At 35.5% G+C, this 17,851-nt stretch overlaps 1 protein-coding gene across 1 annotated transcript in view; it reads right to left on the bottom strand.

The window, feature by feature from the left end:
* Window positions 1–1,135: 1,135 nt before the first annotated feature.
* LOC132544643 (paired mesoderm homeobox protein 2-like) overlaps window positions 1,136–17,851 on the bottom strand; it is a 30,034-nt gene continuing 13,318 nt past the window's right edge. Inside the window, exons 2-3 of the mRNA XM_060208266.1 lie at window positions 4,376–4,560; window positions 1,136–3,496 (exon numbers count right to left, since the gene is read on the bottom strand). Coding sequence (XP_060064249.1) covers window positions 3,167–3,496; window positions 4,376–4,560 — 515 coding nt within the window. The 3' untranslated portion in view covers window positions 1,136–3,166. The remainder of the gene's footprint in view (window positions 3,497–4,375; window positions 4,561–17,851) is intronic.

Below are 17,851 nucleotides of genomic sequence, written 5' to 3'. Positions count from 1 at the left end.
ACATCTTACTTATATACTGCTCTTGTTGCGGATGGATGTAAATGTGAAAGGTAACTCTAGTATCCGGGAAATTCCCACTTTCTAGGGAAGAGGACCTCGTAACTTTGTCACGTTTGTTTGGAGAATCGAATTCCGAAATTCTATAAAGATACCATAACAATTATGAAGATACGTCCTATTTCCTATATTGGTCGATGGAGTTTATAAATACTACTCTACTCCCATATCTAAAGATTCATTCTTTGTGGAGACATATGCATTGTCCATACAAGAGAGGAGCAGTGACGCTGTGTTGCCGTTATTCATCTCAGAATGTTAACAAAAAATAGTTTGAGGACATGCCTATTAAAAAGGTTATTTACGAGACAAGCCATCGGGTTCATCTGTATATACAATCTTCGAAAATACTACAGGAAGTATTAAAAAGCTTATCTTCGCAATCAAAAACTCTCTCTTTCTGCGCAAGTAACTTTTTTTATCGGTGTTTTGAATTTCATGATTTTCCTTAATCTAACCTGAATATATGCACAATTCCTTCACAACTTCCCTTAGAGTACTTTTCTGCTGTAAACCTTTCATTTGTTGAAATATTTACAACGCCGGAAGCATGTGACTATTTTTCCAATCGCCCGTGAGAAAATACAATCGGCCATGATATCAGGGTTCCGGACGAGTAAGCTGATATCTTCGATATATTTCTGAAACATTAATCTGATGTGGAGCAGTGGTATTATCAGACTTATTCACCTTCAAAGGAACGTGCAAGATTTCTGTATCTTTCTTCAAAGAAACAATCTATTATTTGTACAGATTTATGTGAAAGCGAATTTTGAAACTTCCTGGAGAAATAAATTGAGTTTTGTTTTTCGTATCAATTGGTTTCGTTGTATTTTTAATGATATTCATAAAGAATTCACATGAAACATTCTATGCTAAAATTGTGTCCCTGTACAAATTATTATAAATCGATGCAATAGTAATATTTAGAATCGTAACCAGAAAATTATAATCAAAACTGATCTTTGGGGGTAAGAATTTACACATTTGTTTCTATCATATTCAACGGTGTTGCTCTCTGTGGGAAGGGCGAAAAGTGTAAGCACCGACCAGGATTTCTTTTTAAAACAAAAGACAATTTATATCAAAAAGATTTATTTTTATAATTATGCATATCAATAAAGATATTAAACGATATTAAACGTATGAAAATAGTTTACAGTCATTTACAACAGTAAGGAGATGTATACAACAGTGATAATACTGTCCTTTAGGGACCACACTTTATCCGTCAGCTTTCACACAATATTCTTGTGCACCATTTAAAAAACATACACATTCATATGTCCATTTTCACTTTAGAAACATTTGTAACACACTCATCCTCATACATACACATGGTGACCGAAATACCCAACAATCAAAGTATAACAAGTATTATTGCGGTGACACAAATCACTTCCATTCAATGTTATTTACAATAATGTTACCTCCTCGTACGTAATGATACGTGTACCCCATTTCACCAATAGCACTTAGCAAGGATTTCAGTTTTTATTTGCTCTCCATGCTTTCTCTCATATTCACATTTTACTTATGAATACAACACCAAACAGTGTATCGAAGAGATTTAGCACTTTCAGCGATTAAAAATGAAAATAATATCAATAAATAAACGGTCTAAATAACATGTCTTCAAAATCAGAGAAAAACAATAAACGTGCGGTGGTTTTTTTTCGACAAGCTTCATGTTCTAAATCTGCTTATGGTCATATCCCTGATACTATTTAAAACTGTGTACACCACACTGAAGATATGACAAACTTATGAATTCAAAATCTGTGCCATTTTCCATATATTTTACAGCAGCTCATGTAAGAATAATTTTAGTGAAATTACACAGGCATAAATACCATATGAATTAACCAAATTTGAAACAGATAGACATGTAGTATCAATATTGCACAACTTATTTGAATAAGTTATATACAAACTGCTTATTTAGGCTAAAATTGTGTTTTTATCAAGATAAATATCCTTGACTATATGCTGTGATTTACACTTGATCCATTTGACCTCTACAGATGATCTCGATACTGTCAACGTGGAGTTTCTCCTCTTTATCGCGCATGATATTTTCGATGATAATGTCAATGAGACGGAATCAGCTGGGATGATTACTGTGTTGCTAAGAATACCTTTCACTTGCAGATCTACATCACGTGACATTATCAGCACAAGAATCTCTGGGCAAGTATGTCTTTAACACTCTAGGAAGACGGCGTATAGACACAAAAATCGTTCTGAATCATGCGCCGCCAGATATTTTTGGCGATGCAAGGGTTTTTGAATGTTGCTGAGGGTTTCGGTATTTTCGTTTTTGTTCGTTGATTTAACTTTTAGTTGGCTGTGCTGTACAAGAAACAAATGATGAAGTCGTTTAATATGACAGTGATGTTTTTTATGGTTGATGATAATCATCTTTAGCTTTGTCAAACCTTTCAGTACAATATCAGAAAGTTTTAATCATATGAAATTGCCAAGATACTGGAATTTGGATGGAATTTTAAATGAGAACTTAAATCCTTTCACTTGAATGGGGTGACATTATGCATTGTAAAAGTAACACCCGTATTTAATTTCCATAACTTGGCTTATTGGTTGTCAATACTTTTCATTTATTGCCTAATTGTAAAAAGTTCCACTTCAAAACGTCAACAGATCAGCTCTTTCCTTTCATATTTCTTGGCATATCACAACCGGAAGTTTTCATCAAAATTATTTCATAAACTTCCGGAATATCAATGACGCATCGATGTAGAAGTCCATGGAATTTACAACAATTCCAGTAGCTTCCTTTGTCGTATTTAATGAAATTGTCAGATTGAGATCCAAGCTGTTTTTGCAGCAAACATCATGACTTCCAAATATTTTGACAACGATTATGGTAACACCAACACGTTGCAACATGGTTTTAGAAGCTTATTATGTAACTTTGCTTGATCAGTTATATCTGAGCAATTGTGTAGTTATCATTGTCTTGCGTTTGAAGTCCATGATTAATTTCTTGGCCAAACTGCCCGTAAGGGCTACCATAAGTCTGTTTTTCCCCTCCCAGTGCCCCTCCCGCAAGGTTAGTCCCACCCACTCCAACACCCCCTCCGCCTAGTCATTGCTGCATTTGATGTCCGTAAGGATTATGTTGCATAACGTTATTGTATTCTTGGGCCTTGAGCCGAAGACATGCAATGCTGGAGCCGATGTTTGGTGGAGGAGGGGTGTAGGAGTGGTTCGCCAGAGCACAACTGTTTGATGATGTGGAGGGACTGTACGCGGGTGGGGCATACCATGACAGGTTGTCAGTGTTCATTGATGATGGGCGGGGCGTAATGGGTTGCTCAATTGGCGTGTTTTCCGGCCGGCCGTAAAGGTTCCCCCTTTGAGCCATCATATTCCGTTCGTTTCGACGAAATTTTGCTCTTCTGTTTTGGAACCATACCTGAAAATGAATATACAAAACTTTTAGTATCCCTGTTTTCCAATTTGTTATAAAACAAGAATATCGCACTTGGACATTTTTTTATTGTTAATGCAATTTTAAATGATTTTCATCTATATAAATCATTTTGTTAACATTATAAACATAACATGTATCTCCCAACATTATTACACTTTTGAATTATTGCTATACGAAACTCTCTTATAGAATATTACACGTTTTGCCTGAAAGTGACAATACATTAAACTATTCGTTCATGTTCTAATTTATGCATGTAAGGGCATACCTTGCAATATCATGTTTACCTAAAACTGAGATTATATTATGAAAAAACATTCAAGCTATTTCAGTGTTTTATATTACTTTCCATCTTGTTAGTGGTATGGTCACATAGTGATTGGTTTTGTTTGTATGGACCTGCTGGGTAAGTTGTGAGTTTATATGATTTGATTAATGATCCTCGCAGTAAAATCTTTTATTTAAGATTAGACTAAAGGTATATTTGCTACATATAAGAACCAGAAACATGATTTTTTTAAATATAATATAAAAGAGTCAGGCGAACATTGTAGCTTTAACAGGTGTAGGCATGTATTAGTATCATTTGTAAGTAGGCGATATTGTATTGTCCTGCATGTACATAATATACCATCGGGCAATTACATCTATAAATCTAGTGGTAATGTGTGTATATCTTATTGTGATACTGTCTTGTATAGTTCAAAGACAATATAAAACAATACGGTATGAAAGTTAAGGGTACCTACTGTTACAGATGAGACAAATATGTGTTACAGTGTGATGTGTGAGCCTACAGATACGATGGTATGGGTGTGACTGTAACTTATATGTCAAATTTACCTAATACTAATGACTTACCTGTACTCGCGCTTCACTGAGATTAACTCTTCTCGCCAATTCCTCCCTAACGAAGGCATCGGGGTAGTGTGTTCTCTCAAACACTCGTTCTAAGGCTGCCAGCTGTGTACTGTTGAACGTCGTCCTGTTCCGTCGTTGCTTTCGTCGTCGTTTGCCATCTTTATCATCTTTGTCCTCGTCATTGCCTACAAAGATAACAAGAGAATCAATCAGGGTGCAATAAACGCTGCAATAAGACAAACCTTGAATTTGATGCCAGATTCCTATGTTCATTGGCTGTGTATAAGTGATAAAGTAACCTCAAACATCTCAGGCCAATAACTTTTCTAAAATGTGGTAATACACGTAATGTATCTGTGAACACATGTGCACAATCAGATTTATTTATTTTTTTTCTGTTATTAAAAATACGGGAAAAATCTTTTGAGTATTTACTGTATCTGTTGTACTCGCCTCCATTGTTTATACATTGCAGATCTGAAATGAGCAATGCTTGCCCTATATTTAACGAACACCAATACCCTTATTGTGCCAAATCTGTTGGAGCCCTGACAAGCAATGCTACACAGGAAGACTGTTTACGATGCCGGCTACGACATTTTGTACACAACCCATTAGACTAAAGCAAATGTTGATAGTTATAGTGAAACAGAAGTATATATCTCCCTCCATCCTTCACTCTTCTTCTCCTTCTCATAATTCCATGCGTATTATGCTCATTAGATCTAACCTCACCATTGTTACATTAGATGGCCATGTGACAGTTATTTCTATGTGAAGACTACAACTGTTATGCGGAGATTTATTGTTGATGTAACATATACACAAACTGCACGTGTTAATATCTTCTCTTCTGAAACTGTTCTGCCAGGTTTTTTTAAAAACATATGTGACGTTACTAAAATGTTTATTTGTATGTGTTTAATGTGTTATCTAGTTTTGTTTATATAATGTGAGTTATGATTCGGTACACGACAGAAAAAAAATCGTTCTGTCTTCTATAGGAGAAAAAAACATAAACGTTACCATTACGAAGCTTAATAATTAACACTGTCTTCAGTTTTCTGTCTTAAGTTGACTATGCTGGTAATCATTGGACAATATCATATTAAGGATGATGTGGCAATGTTTCAATATAGGAAATGAGGGAACGAGTAATACTTGTAGAAATTGAGGACCCAACCCTAAAGGCAGCACCTGGTACGGGAATGAACTTAACTATGATAAAGGTCACTTTTTGGGTACACTACATGATAGTTGTGTGTATGTGTAACAACGTACCAAGTTGTATGCCCTTCGCTACCCCAAAAATCCTTGTACACAATCTCAAATCGTCCCGAGGATGGAAGGGTAAAATACTAAAGTGTTATGATGGCATACACAAGTCATTTTTGATAGTATGTGCTACCTTACATACACCGAACACATGTGCATATCATAACTTATCTACTTAACCTCGCCATACGCTTCCCTTTCATCCGTGACGCTCGGGACCTACTGGTCCATCTTGTTGAGCAAATTAAAACGTAAAAATGACATGAGAATGATAGAGAATGGCGCCATCTTACGGCAATGAGCAATGGAGAGGAGAGAGGGCTTCCCTGTTTCCGTAACCTCTCAACTTGACTTATCGTTGCGGAGAGGAAAAATCAAATGACAGTTCCTTTACAAGTGGAAAGGGTGATTTAGTGGACCTTAAACACTTAATGTCAAGGTTTCTGTGGCTAAATAGCAATGTTCACTGTAAATATCCCATCAGGCTAGAATCATTCTATACGAACGTGGTCCGTTCACTGTTAACATCAAAGCAAAGCTCTTGAAAAAGTCGGAGGTATTTTGAAAACATTGTTCAATATCTCCCATAGTGAATACCTCGTTATACTAAATTTAACACCACATAATTCATTTTCTAGCAACATGTTACCATTCATTGTATTTTGTATCATAAATTATCTTCATATATATGTGTTTTTAACAAATCATTAAGATATTCTAACTATTTGATTAAAAGAGAACATTGAGAACAGGCACTTGAAATTTCAAACCAGCTGATGCCGACCTGATGTTGTACGGGATGCCCACTTGATTGAAATCTAGTCTACAGCATAAATACTAGAATAATTTACATGGAAATGTTAAGCATTTGAATCCGAGAACACTTTTATAAAGTGCACTCCAAAATGATTAAAGTTAAAAAGTTTTTTTTCCACGTTGAAAGCAAGATATTCAAGTATGAACTCCAAAATATTTAGCGTAGAGACATACCTCATATATTTTACACACTAAAATATATCATATGCACACACATAACGTCAATATATGATATGAACATGCACTTAAATATTTTGACAGGGTTTCTATAACGGTGACTATGAGATACAACTTCAAAGACACCACGTGAATTGCAGCAACGGTGCACGAAATACACGTGCATGTATGCTTGATACATCGTTGAATCTTCAGAGACATATAAAACTGGCACATGTATGATGTATGAAACCAGGGCGGAATTCCTTATGTATTATATATATATGTGGACGAATATTCATAATAGCATTGTTAACTTCATGAATGTCACGTAATTATTTTATTTTCATATTTTCTGTTTTATCCTTAATGACAAAGTTATGTAAAAGGATAAAATCAGTTTTTCCTTGAAACGATTTAAAATCAATTTAGAACCGACAACTAGGTGAAAAGACTACTTCGGTCTATCGTAATATGTTAGATGAATGTATATTTGTCATTTTCAAGATGACAATACTAGGGATTTAATCCCGAAGACATTACCAAGATGCTCAAGTTCTGACAATACGTTATATGACTAGTTCTGACAATACGGTTATATGATGATCACACAACACAAGTGTGCCATCTGCTATATGAGAACAAGGGTTGATGCTTGTTTATCCCTTTGATTAAAGTATTATTAGGCTATGAGGAAAAGACCTAGTCGATGAACCCGTATTCGTCTCCAAAATGTCTCCTTCGTTACTGTGTCAACAGAGATGTGGGTGAACTACATATAAAAATGCATGTTTATTTATAATCTTTCAGGCAATGTTTCTGATAATTGAGAAATTATCTCGGATAGGCTGGTTGATATCAAAGTTTAATTATCAATAAATCACCATATATCAGTTATTTAATCATTTGTGGTACTGCACTGGCCTTCAACGCTCCTGGCTTTCAAATAACTACGAGCGTCTACATTTTGGAATCGGCTGATACTGGAGGGTGGTCGGCGTACAGTATACGCATTTTTAGTCGTCAAATAAACTTTCTTTTACAAAAATAAAGGCAAGCAATAACCACAAATCAAACAAACATAACACTAAAGTATTTGTATGGCACGGAGGAGAGACCCCGGTCTACATAAGATGCTGCCTTCTGGCCTAGAAGTCTTATGGACGTATAAAGCATTCACCAATAGCCTAAGATAGACTGTGCTGTCAAACACAAGACACAGCGGAGGATCTAAGATTTATCCTCATGCCATTGAGGCACGTGAAAATCCGCTTTGATAGGTACACAAGCGGCCCCACCATTTCTCTCTCTATGTATACCGTCGTTAGAGAAAGGAACATGTGTTACCAAGGCTCAATTCACAGTTCTGGGGCCAACATCAATCAGGCCAGTATAATTCTCGGTTTTCTAAATTGACATCGATATATATTTCTGCACTAACATCCGGGGACTCCAGTAACAAGTTTATGTGTTAAGTAATTCTCTTATCTTGGACCAAATGATAATAAAATCGTTTAGCCCCTCTAGTGCGGCAATTCACTGACAGTGGCTTTAGACGCTTGATACGATTACACCAAATTTAAAGCAACTTTTATAAACGTGTTATATTTTTTGTTTACATTCGCGTAACATAAATACTATGTCTTTATGTATCAACTATAAAGTTGTCTTGTTTACAGATATCCGACTATAAGTGAGGAAAAAGCATCACGTGATTATTAATCGACCTCATATAAACGCTAACAGACTCGACTGAAAGCTGAGATTCGTAATATTCAATTGCATCAGTATCACATCGGCGCTTATACAAGACATTTATTGCTCGAATGTAATTAAATAATAGCACGTGATCGTTAGGTGAATTACGAGTTGCACTTGTCTCGGGTATAAAACATCAAATATCCCTAAAATACATTTGTAAAACACTATAAAAAAGATATCTCAATCTAGTTATGTTGCCCAGTGTGCCTACATGTATAGTTCTGGGATTATCCCAAAGAATTCTGTACTCGCCTGTAAAGATGATAAAGAACTTAATTAATGAACTGAATATACTTCATAATCAATAGAAGTTAGACTGACATTACTGAAGTGACAGTTGGATGTTAACTTTTTATCTGTTATTGTTTGGTCAATATTTAAAATTTGCTAATTCTTTTAGGTATAACGTTTGAATGATGATATGTGTGATATGTGAAAGCATTAAACATTCTTTTTTCCTGTTAAGACTGTTGTTATATATGATATAAAATATATTTTTCCTTGGTTCCCATCAGTATCATTTATACATGTGTTTATGGGCATGACAGAATTTTAATATTCTTCACGAGCACAAAGCAGGATCGAAGAATATCAGTATATTTTGTTATTAAAGTGAAATATCTATACCGTTCAATAGAAACCATTCGTTCTATATGTATCACATTTTCAATACAATACCTGTATTGAAAAAAAGTAATTATCTGTAGAGATATATCTGACGTTATATCATGCTGATGTATATACTGAACAAAAGACAGCGACGATAACCCTGTCACTTTTAATGAATTCTGTAGGATGAGTCTACCAGGCTTAAATCAGGCTTCGATAAAAAAACCTTTGGGAAAAAACTGTTGTGATTGTAATAAAACATTGCAAAACTGCATTTTAATCCACCTTCGCTTCATTTACCACTGAAAAAACTGGCAGATGTCCGTGAAGAAAAATGCTATATTTCATTGGTGAAACTACTATTCCGCCGATGATGGCAAAAACTCATAGATTTTCCCTTATCAACCCGAATATAGATATTAACATAAGTTCTTATTACAAACAAAATGAATACACCATATATTTTGCAGGTGTCTCTAATGCATCTAATACAGTGTATGTAGTCTTTATTACGAAAACCTCTTTTGTTGTTAAAAAACCCCTCAATATTTGTCGTCATATATTCTTTATGCGAATCATATTTATCTGAATTATAAGTTTTATCTGTGATAAGAAGTCCACAGAAGAAGTGACATTCCAAGTTTTGTTTTCGATTCAAAATCTGCCTATCTAAGGATATTCTTACTTTAATTAATTTTCGATTCAAGGTTCACAGACGAATAGAAATACTACTGCTAAATAGTAAAAGTACAGCGACCCATTCCTGCAACTAATATGTAGGTCGTATAAGTTACTGCTTCATTTAAAACAAATGTTACAGAAAAAAATGTCGAGTCGGACAACGGGGTATCGTCTCTTTCAAAGGAATCAGAATGTGGAAAACCACGGGCTAAATCGATAGCGTTTTTCCACCACGTTTTATACAATCGTAAATTCCGAACATTAACGCCGAACTCTGACGTGAAAAATTACGTAACATGTTCACGAATCCATTAAATGTAATTGATGCTTTGATTTAAATTGTTCCGTATAGAAATAAGGTATATTTAAACGGCGTTCAATCTGGTTATGGTAAGATAGTAACACAGTGTTGTCTGATACGTTGTAATAAATCATAGACGTAAATGACAATCTGTGACATTGGATACGGAGTAACATGTTCATAAACCAATAAAGTGAAACGCTATCTTTCCTATCGCTTAGAATTCAACAGACATTTTCTTGTAGGTTACGTATCGAAGTAACATTGCTTTATTTTCAATTTTATTTATAAGCATATTAAAAGTGTATAAGTTTTCATTTTTCGTATCAAAACTGTAAGGGAGTGATATAGGTCCGCGCGGGTTCATCTCCAGATGGTCACGGTGAGTAATTTCCTCGCATTAATTTCCCGTATTGCTCATGCGCAGAAAAAGATTTCCTTGGCGCCCCGCCATGTATTTACAACGTTTTAAATTAACCACAAACTGCCTTTATGCTTCCGATATCCATTTTTTCCCCTTTACTCATATCAAAATCACGAATTTAATAGTATCCAAAATGTTGTCCTCACTAGAACATAAACGTACAGCCTTATATCGAGAGTTCTCAGACTCGCCACTTCTAAAAACGACATGGATGCTTGGTGCAGACAGACTGTCTCCGACTAGAAGATACCATGTAAAATCCCGCGATTCCTTGCTTCTCAAGTGTCCTGGGAGGGGGCCGGGAGATCTGGGTTGAAGGTGGTCCAAGATAGGTCCCTCCAGGAATGGCCGATACGCACACTTTATCATAATTATCCATAAAATTGCAATTTAACTATACAATCGGTAGTTAACGGTAATTCGAAGAAGACGAAAATGCTTTCGATCTCGTTATGGTTTTTTTCTGTCATTTGTTAAAGAATTTATAAAACAATGTCCAGATTATATCATTTTGAAATGTCTATACTTTCTAAATAAAAAAATCTAAAATTTGTCTTATCGTACATACAAATACATAGCGGTAGGTTGCTTTTAAAACTCATGACAGCGAAATGGCCCTGAATTAAACATCAAGAAAATCAATAGATAAGATTAAAGACAACCCTCATTGCCTTGACTGATAACTTACGTAAAAATACTGAAATGTGAGCATGTTTTTTAATCTTCTACGAATTAAATTTCAAATGAATTATCATACAGGCAAAAGTAATTTGACTTCAAATACATTACAGTTTCAAAAGTGTTTTGAATGAGGAATGTTTTAATTGAATAATATATGTTATTCATTCTATCATCGTTCTTCTGTACATCGTATGTATGTATTCATCACTACCACGAACATATGGTACCCTGGGTTGATGAATGGGAATCCTCTTCTCGGGAATTCACGGACAAACATCCAAGGAAAACAGTTATTCATTATACTGACATAAGAATATGCGGTATGATGATAGCGTGCCTCAAGGGAGTCTGCTAAACCCGGGGGGTACAATCCAATGGTAACTTTACCCCTTTGTTTAGGAGCTGCCTCCCTCGGAGTGACTTATCTGGACATTCCAGCCAACTCAGCGGTTCATCACTGACCAGACATACTGGTCAAGATGTTGAGTCATTAAACCGTTATCAGCTTTTTTAGAATCTTAGTGAATTACGTTTCACTTTTTCGATGAAACTAGATATCGAATCAAAAAGTCTATAGTAACTAAAATTTGTATTTAAATGGACAAATATGATACAAAGATATTTACGTACATTTGTAAGTCATTCAACGAATATGATTTAGAATTATGAAAAACTGACCATGCTTTATCCCAGAGAAGTACAGTAGTGAGTGTTGACCAGTAGGAACGAGGTAGTACAATACCAACATCTTGCATATCGTAAATATTGACATAGAGACGGCCAGGGATATCCGCCATTGTGCCAACACCTTCCCTGATTCGACCCACTGGTGGGAATTGATGAGCATGAAACGCAGTAGTCGAAGCCATGGGAATACACGTGCTTTACAATATAACAAAAACCAAAGGAGCACGTATTGAGCAAATGCAATTATTATTACACCTAGTTAATTCTGTATGATACCTTGTATCATTTGCCATCAGAACCATGTTTCTAAAAACCATACCTATTGTATATTGTTACCCCTTGAGATGAACAGATTGTTATCCATTGACAAACAATTTGCTGGCAATTAACACTCCCCGGTAATTATACCTCACGGGTTAATCATTTTTCATGTTCACCTCGCAAGAGAACAGTAATTAGACAATGTCTGCAAATATACGCCTACCCAGCCGTGACCCTGTCTAACTGTAATTAGGATGATGGGGGTGATGTTAAGCATGAGGGGTTTGGTCATCCCAGCTGACGAGTATATGATAACACATTCTATACTTCCATCTGCGACCAGCAGGATTGTTCATTCTGGTCTGTTTTTTCGTATCATAATAAATACTACACTCCTTCGAAATCTGTATACGGAGTCTGGCACTAATAAATACTGGGATCATCAAACGTTATGGAGAATATGGAACTCTCGAAGAAACTGTATAAATCACGTTGAAAAAAAACTTTGTATGTAATTAAAAAAGCAATCTTTTTTTTCGCCATAACACGTGGAACATAATCCGAACACGAATGAATCAATCATAGCTATCGTTATTGTAGCGAGTCAAATCCAGGCATTAGTGATAAGGTAACCCTTTTATTCGTGTCAATTATCCCTCATTATTTTAGTTTCACCTTTGATTTAACATAATGAAATCAACTTTTGTTTTTCTAATAGCTTTGATATTTACATGTGTGAATGAGAAAAGGGCCGAATACTGATGGACAAAGTATTTTTGTGCTTTCACCAGTATCTGGAAACTAACATTGATACGTTGTATAGTAGATACATAAGTATATCCTTGACCACAAGTTTATTTTGAGTCAATTTACAGCTATTGATCCTTACAATATCAAACATTAGTTTTGTGTTTTAAATCATGCTTGATCGACGGCGGAGAAGACAAAGCAAGTCCCGAAAGTTAGCTCCCTTCGGAATTTATTCTTCGGCCTTTTTGGCGTATTAATTATACTATTATAACTATATTATCAATATATGAAAGAAAGCATTAAGATACACATTAAGATTGCTTTCAGTTTAGTTTTGTTGTATACCCCGAGCTTGAGTCTTGATACAGATAAAGTTGTTTCTAACATTCCATAGCGTTTCGTTTAAATTTAATTTTGGTACAGGGTTTAAATTTTGAAAATGATTGGTATCTAACTATATTTCAGAGAAATTTCATTGCTTTATTAATGGTTTATAAAGAATGGAGGGCTATCTGTTTAATATCAGCGTGACGTCACTAACTTATAACTGTCTTATTTATGACCCATATAACTCTTCGTTAAGCGACTATATTATAAAAACCGCAGATAGATCGCGTGCCTTTTTCACAGAAATAAAATTTCACATATGTAGTGGCGGAAAATTTCACACAAAAGCAGAGTCGCTCTAACGGGCTAGCCGGCTCTAATGACTGATGATCGTATGGCGGGGGAGAAACTGTTACCAACATGTGCAGAGAAAACAAACAAATGTTCTACATAAAAACTCGTAAACCTCCACTGCAGGTACGGTACATAAAAGCGAGATTTAGAAAAGCTACGAACTGCAGGTATATCACATTATAGCGACGCTGGAGTGCTACTCTACACAGAACATTTCAATGGGTCATCTCTCACTGTTTTATTTCAGCAAAATATTAATAATGCGCCTGTCAGAAGGCTTGCTTCCTCTGTTGGAGGGACCTTGTTCCTGTCTTCCTGACTGAGTCTTTGTTGTTGTAGCGCCAGAGGGAGCAATATGGATCCTCCAAGCCGCGAGAGTGCCAAGGAGCGCTCCCGCTGTGACGGAAATGAACGACTGCGTTGCTCACGTAATGATTGCTAATAATGGTGCTATGATGCGGAATGGCGAACATCCCACACCGCTGTGCCCCGAGGGAGTAAAACAGAACTGTTCCCATGTTCACTGTCACTACATGATACGTCGGTTGCCTAAAAAAACATCGGTCTACAAAAAGGTGTTGCGTTAAAGACTATACTAGAAGCAGACTTTTAGCGAAGAAAACCGAAAGATACGAAACTAACAGGGCTGTTAATTGGATTGCGTCTCCAAACATAGGGAGGGGTTATTATTTAAATTAAATGGAATGTATGTAAGAGTTTCTGGCATTTCTATACACATATCGACTAATTATTTCCAATAGTCGTATGTTGTTAACGTTAATGCTGCCTTCACTCTCAATTTCTTTGTTTATATAAATATGTGTCGCCGTGAAAGCTATCGTCATCACGGCGGTCGTCAATGATTTATAATGATAGAGGATGACCAAAATGAAAATGACAAATACCTACAGAAAAACAACATTTGGCAAATCGTCGATCATCGCACGATTCATAAACGTACAAAAATCTTATAGAATATGCAACTAACAGAGATAATTTGGCACTGTTTCCATGTTCCGAAAACTCTGTGTATTTTCGTAATTATTAGAAGATAATACGTAGCTGGTGGTAGTAGCAAAGATATTTTGTTATTAGGAGACACATATAGCTATCTGGAGATATGTTGCTTTGGGTACACGTAACTGCTGGTAGGTACACTGGTACAAAGTAGATATTGACAGGCAGAATACTCTTAAATGCTATTAAATAGGAACTGTCTAAGAGGGAGCGCAATGTGACTAGTACTATTGGATGACAAGGTGCAAAATGATATTTTTCCGATTTCTCAACGAAGAGACATCCGTCGATTTGTCAATGTTTGTCCATCACATTGAATGTAACACACTGTATAATGCTCAAAAGGGCTATATGAGGAAAGTTATATACACATAATGGACTGGATTACCTGACGAAGTACAAATGTACTCTCTTTTGTAGTATTTTAGATTTTGTCCCCTGTCATACAGTTTATATCGTTCGATGTTTCATTATAGTTCGCGCAGTGGAATACGACTTAATTAATGCTTTCACCCAGATACGCTAAAATCTGCTTCCTCGAACAAGTAGTTAGCATTTATTTCCAGTGTAAACATTTGTTCAAGTGGGTTGAATTATTTGAAGATTATAGAACGATATCCACATGAATAGTTGAGAATACTTATTGTAAATCATCGATAGATCGGAAGTTCACCACGGTTCGTTCCGCAGAATGTTCCATTGAGCTAGCTGTTAAAGACTGATCACATTATGTAGCTTTTCTACCGCACTGAATATCCCCAAACGTTACCATAAACCGCTTGATATAAGGTTGAACGTCACTACTGATACAGAGGAACACTATTGTTTTAAAGATGCATTCAGATGCATTGTTATTAGTTTTCCAGTGCATGTTCTGGTTTGTTTATTGAACGACTTTGGTACTATACTTATATATAGCACAGTGATGGTGATCATATGTGCAGTATATAACACAGTGAAGGTGATCATATGTGCAGTATATAACACAGTGAAGGTGATATTGTAGTATATAACACAGTGAAGGTGATATTGTAGTATATAACACAGTGAGGGTGATATTGTAGTATATAACACAGTGAGGGTGATATTGTAGTATATAACACAGTGAGGTTGATATTGTCGTATATAACACAGTGATGGTGATCATATGTGCAGTATATAACACAGTGAAGGTGATATTGTAGTATATAACACAGTGAAGGTGATATTGTAGTATATAACACAGTGAGGGTGATATTGTAGTATATAACACAGTGAGGTTGATATTTTAGTATATAACACAGTGAAAGTGATATTGTAGTATATAACACAGTGAAGGTGATATTGTAGTATATAACACAGTGAGGGTGATATTGTAGTATATAACACAGTGAAGGTGATATTGTAGTATATAACACAGTGAAGATAATATTGTAGTATATAACACAGTGATGGTGATCATATGTGCAGTATATAACACAGTGAAGGTGATATTGTAGTATATAACACAGTGAGGTTGATATTTTAGTATATAACACAGTGAAGGTGATATTGTAGTGTATAACACAGTGAAGGTGATATTGAAGTATATAACACAGTGAAGGTGATATTGTAGTATATAACACAGTGAAGGTGATATTGTAGTATATAACACAGTGAAGGTGATATTGTAGTATATAACACAGTGATGGTGATCATATGTGCAGTATATAACACAGTCAAGTTGATATTGTAGTATATAACACAGTGAGGTTGATATTGTAGTATATAACACATTGAAGGTGATATTGTAGTATATAACACAGTGAAGTTGATATTGTATTATGTAACACAGTGAAGGTGATATTGTAGTATATAACACATTGAGGGATATTGATATATAACACAGTGAAGTTGATATTGTAACACAGTGATGATATTGTGATATAACACGATATTGGTATATAACACATTGTTATTGTAAGTAACACAGTGATATATAAGTTGATATATAGTATTTATTGCTATCGACGACAAGAAATAGTTTGATTTCATTGCTATGATCTGTACATAATCGACATACAGGAATATGTAACGTCGACATCGATGATCAACCATCAAATCATTACTGAGGACACGGGTTAGAATATGAGGTCATTGCCTTATTACTGTGTATAACACACGCATTAACGGTGTAACACCCACACAACACACGAGAACTGACTTATTTTCAGTTCGTATTACTTGTGATGTAACTTCTGAATACAGATTAAGGTGAAGGTCAAATACCGACTGACGGCAACACGGGTACGTGTATTTGTTGTCAAATGTTTATTGTGCTGTATAGAAGTAGGTTGTTTGTAGTGTTGTATGTGATTAAAGTAAACAGTGTTTTTTTTCTATTGTAGGGCTAGATGTGTTTGCGTCACCGTGTTTCTACAGTGAATGTGTACCACTCTAACATACAGTCTCAACGCGTTTTCATTGGTTGAAAAAATGCATGTCACAATGCCTAGAGACCCATCACGTTACACTGTTATTACATAGCATTTAGACAATATGTGTACTGGAATTTCTTTTTTTTTTTTTCGGAATCGGGGGCAAAAACTTGTGGCAGAAATTCACTTTAATTTAATAGTAAACACCCCACGCCCCCTCTCCCTCTTTGATGTAGTGTGTAATTTTAAAATCGATCCAATCTTGTTAGAAAAAAACCACATTATAATCATAATCAACTGTTGAAGATATATAAGATATATAAGTATGTAATTAGATGCTAACAAACCTGACATTAACTTGGCATAAGAACACAGACGCAATTTATTTGCCGGAGTTAAAGACATATTTCTGATATTATATATTCACACAAATAATTTTCTATTGTAACGGTAAACCTTAATTGGTATTAGTAATTAAGATAAGAGAGACGGTGGATGAAGTAAGTCTGAGACTCACGTCTGTCCTCTGTGGTACCAATATCAAGAGTTATTCAAGGTATCGGAGGCGTTTGTAGAGGAGGGGGGTAACTTATGGAGAAGGTAGGAAGAAACGGGACGGTGTATCAGAAGTTCTGATCCACCAGTGATAATGTTTAAACAGCGGGGATCTAAACGCGCTCTGACATTAGTGGGAGTAGTATGAAGAAGAGGGGCATTTACTATCGTAAATCGCCGTACAGACATTTTTGTGAGGTTTACTACTTAGGTCTCTGTCTGTTTGCCTCTGTTCGGGGAACAGTTCACTGTGCAAGACGGCGATGTACAATGTCACGGTCTGACGTCACACTAGTCCTTATGTATAGTTTATATTTCGCAGTCAAGGTTGAAAAAAATGGTATTTAAAGAAAAAAAATAAAAAAAATAACGAGATGAAAATAAATGTTATGCTTGTAAGGTTCTTCTCTGAAATGAATTAAATC

Source organism: Ylistrum balloti, unplaced genomic scaffold, assembly GCF_031769215.1.
Source record: "Ylistrum balloti isolate Yb309-2 unplaced genomic scaffold, AGI_CSIRO_Ybal_v1 Utg369806, whole genome shotgun sequence".
In the NCBI taxonomy this organism is placed as follows: Eukaryota; Metazoa; Mollusca; class Bivalvia; order Pectinida; family Pectinidae; genus Ylistrum; species Ylistrum balloti.
This window is presented reverse-complemented; position numbering and strand designations above follow the sequence as displayed.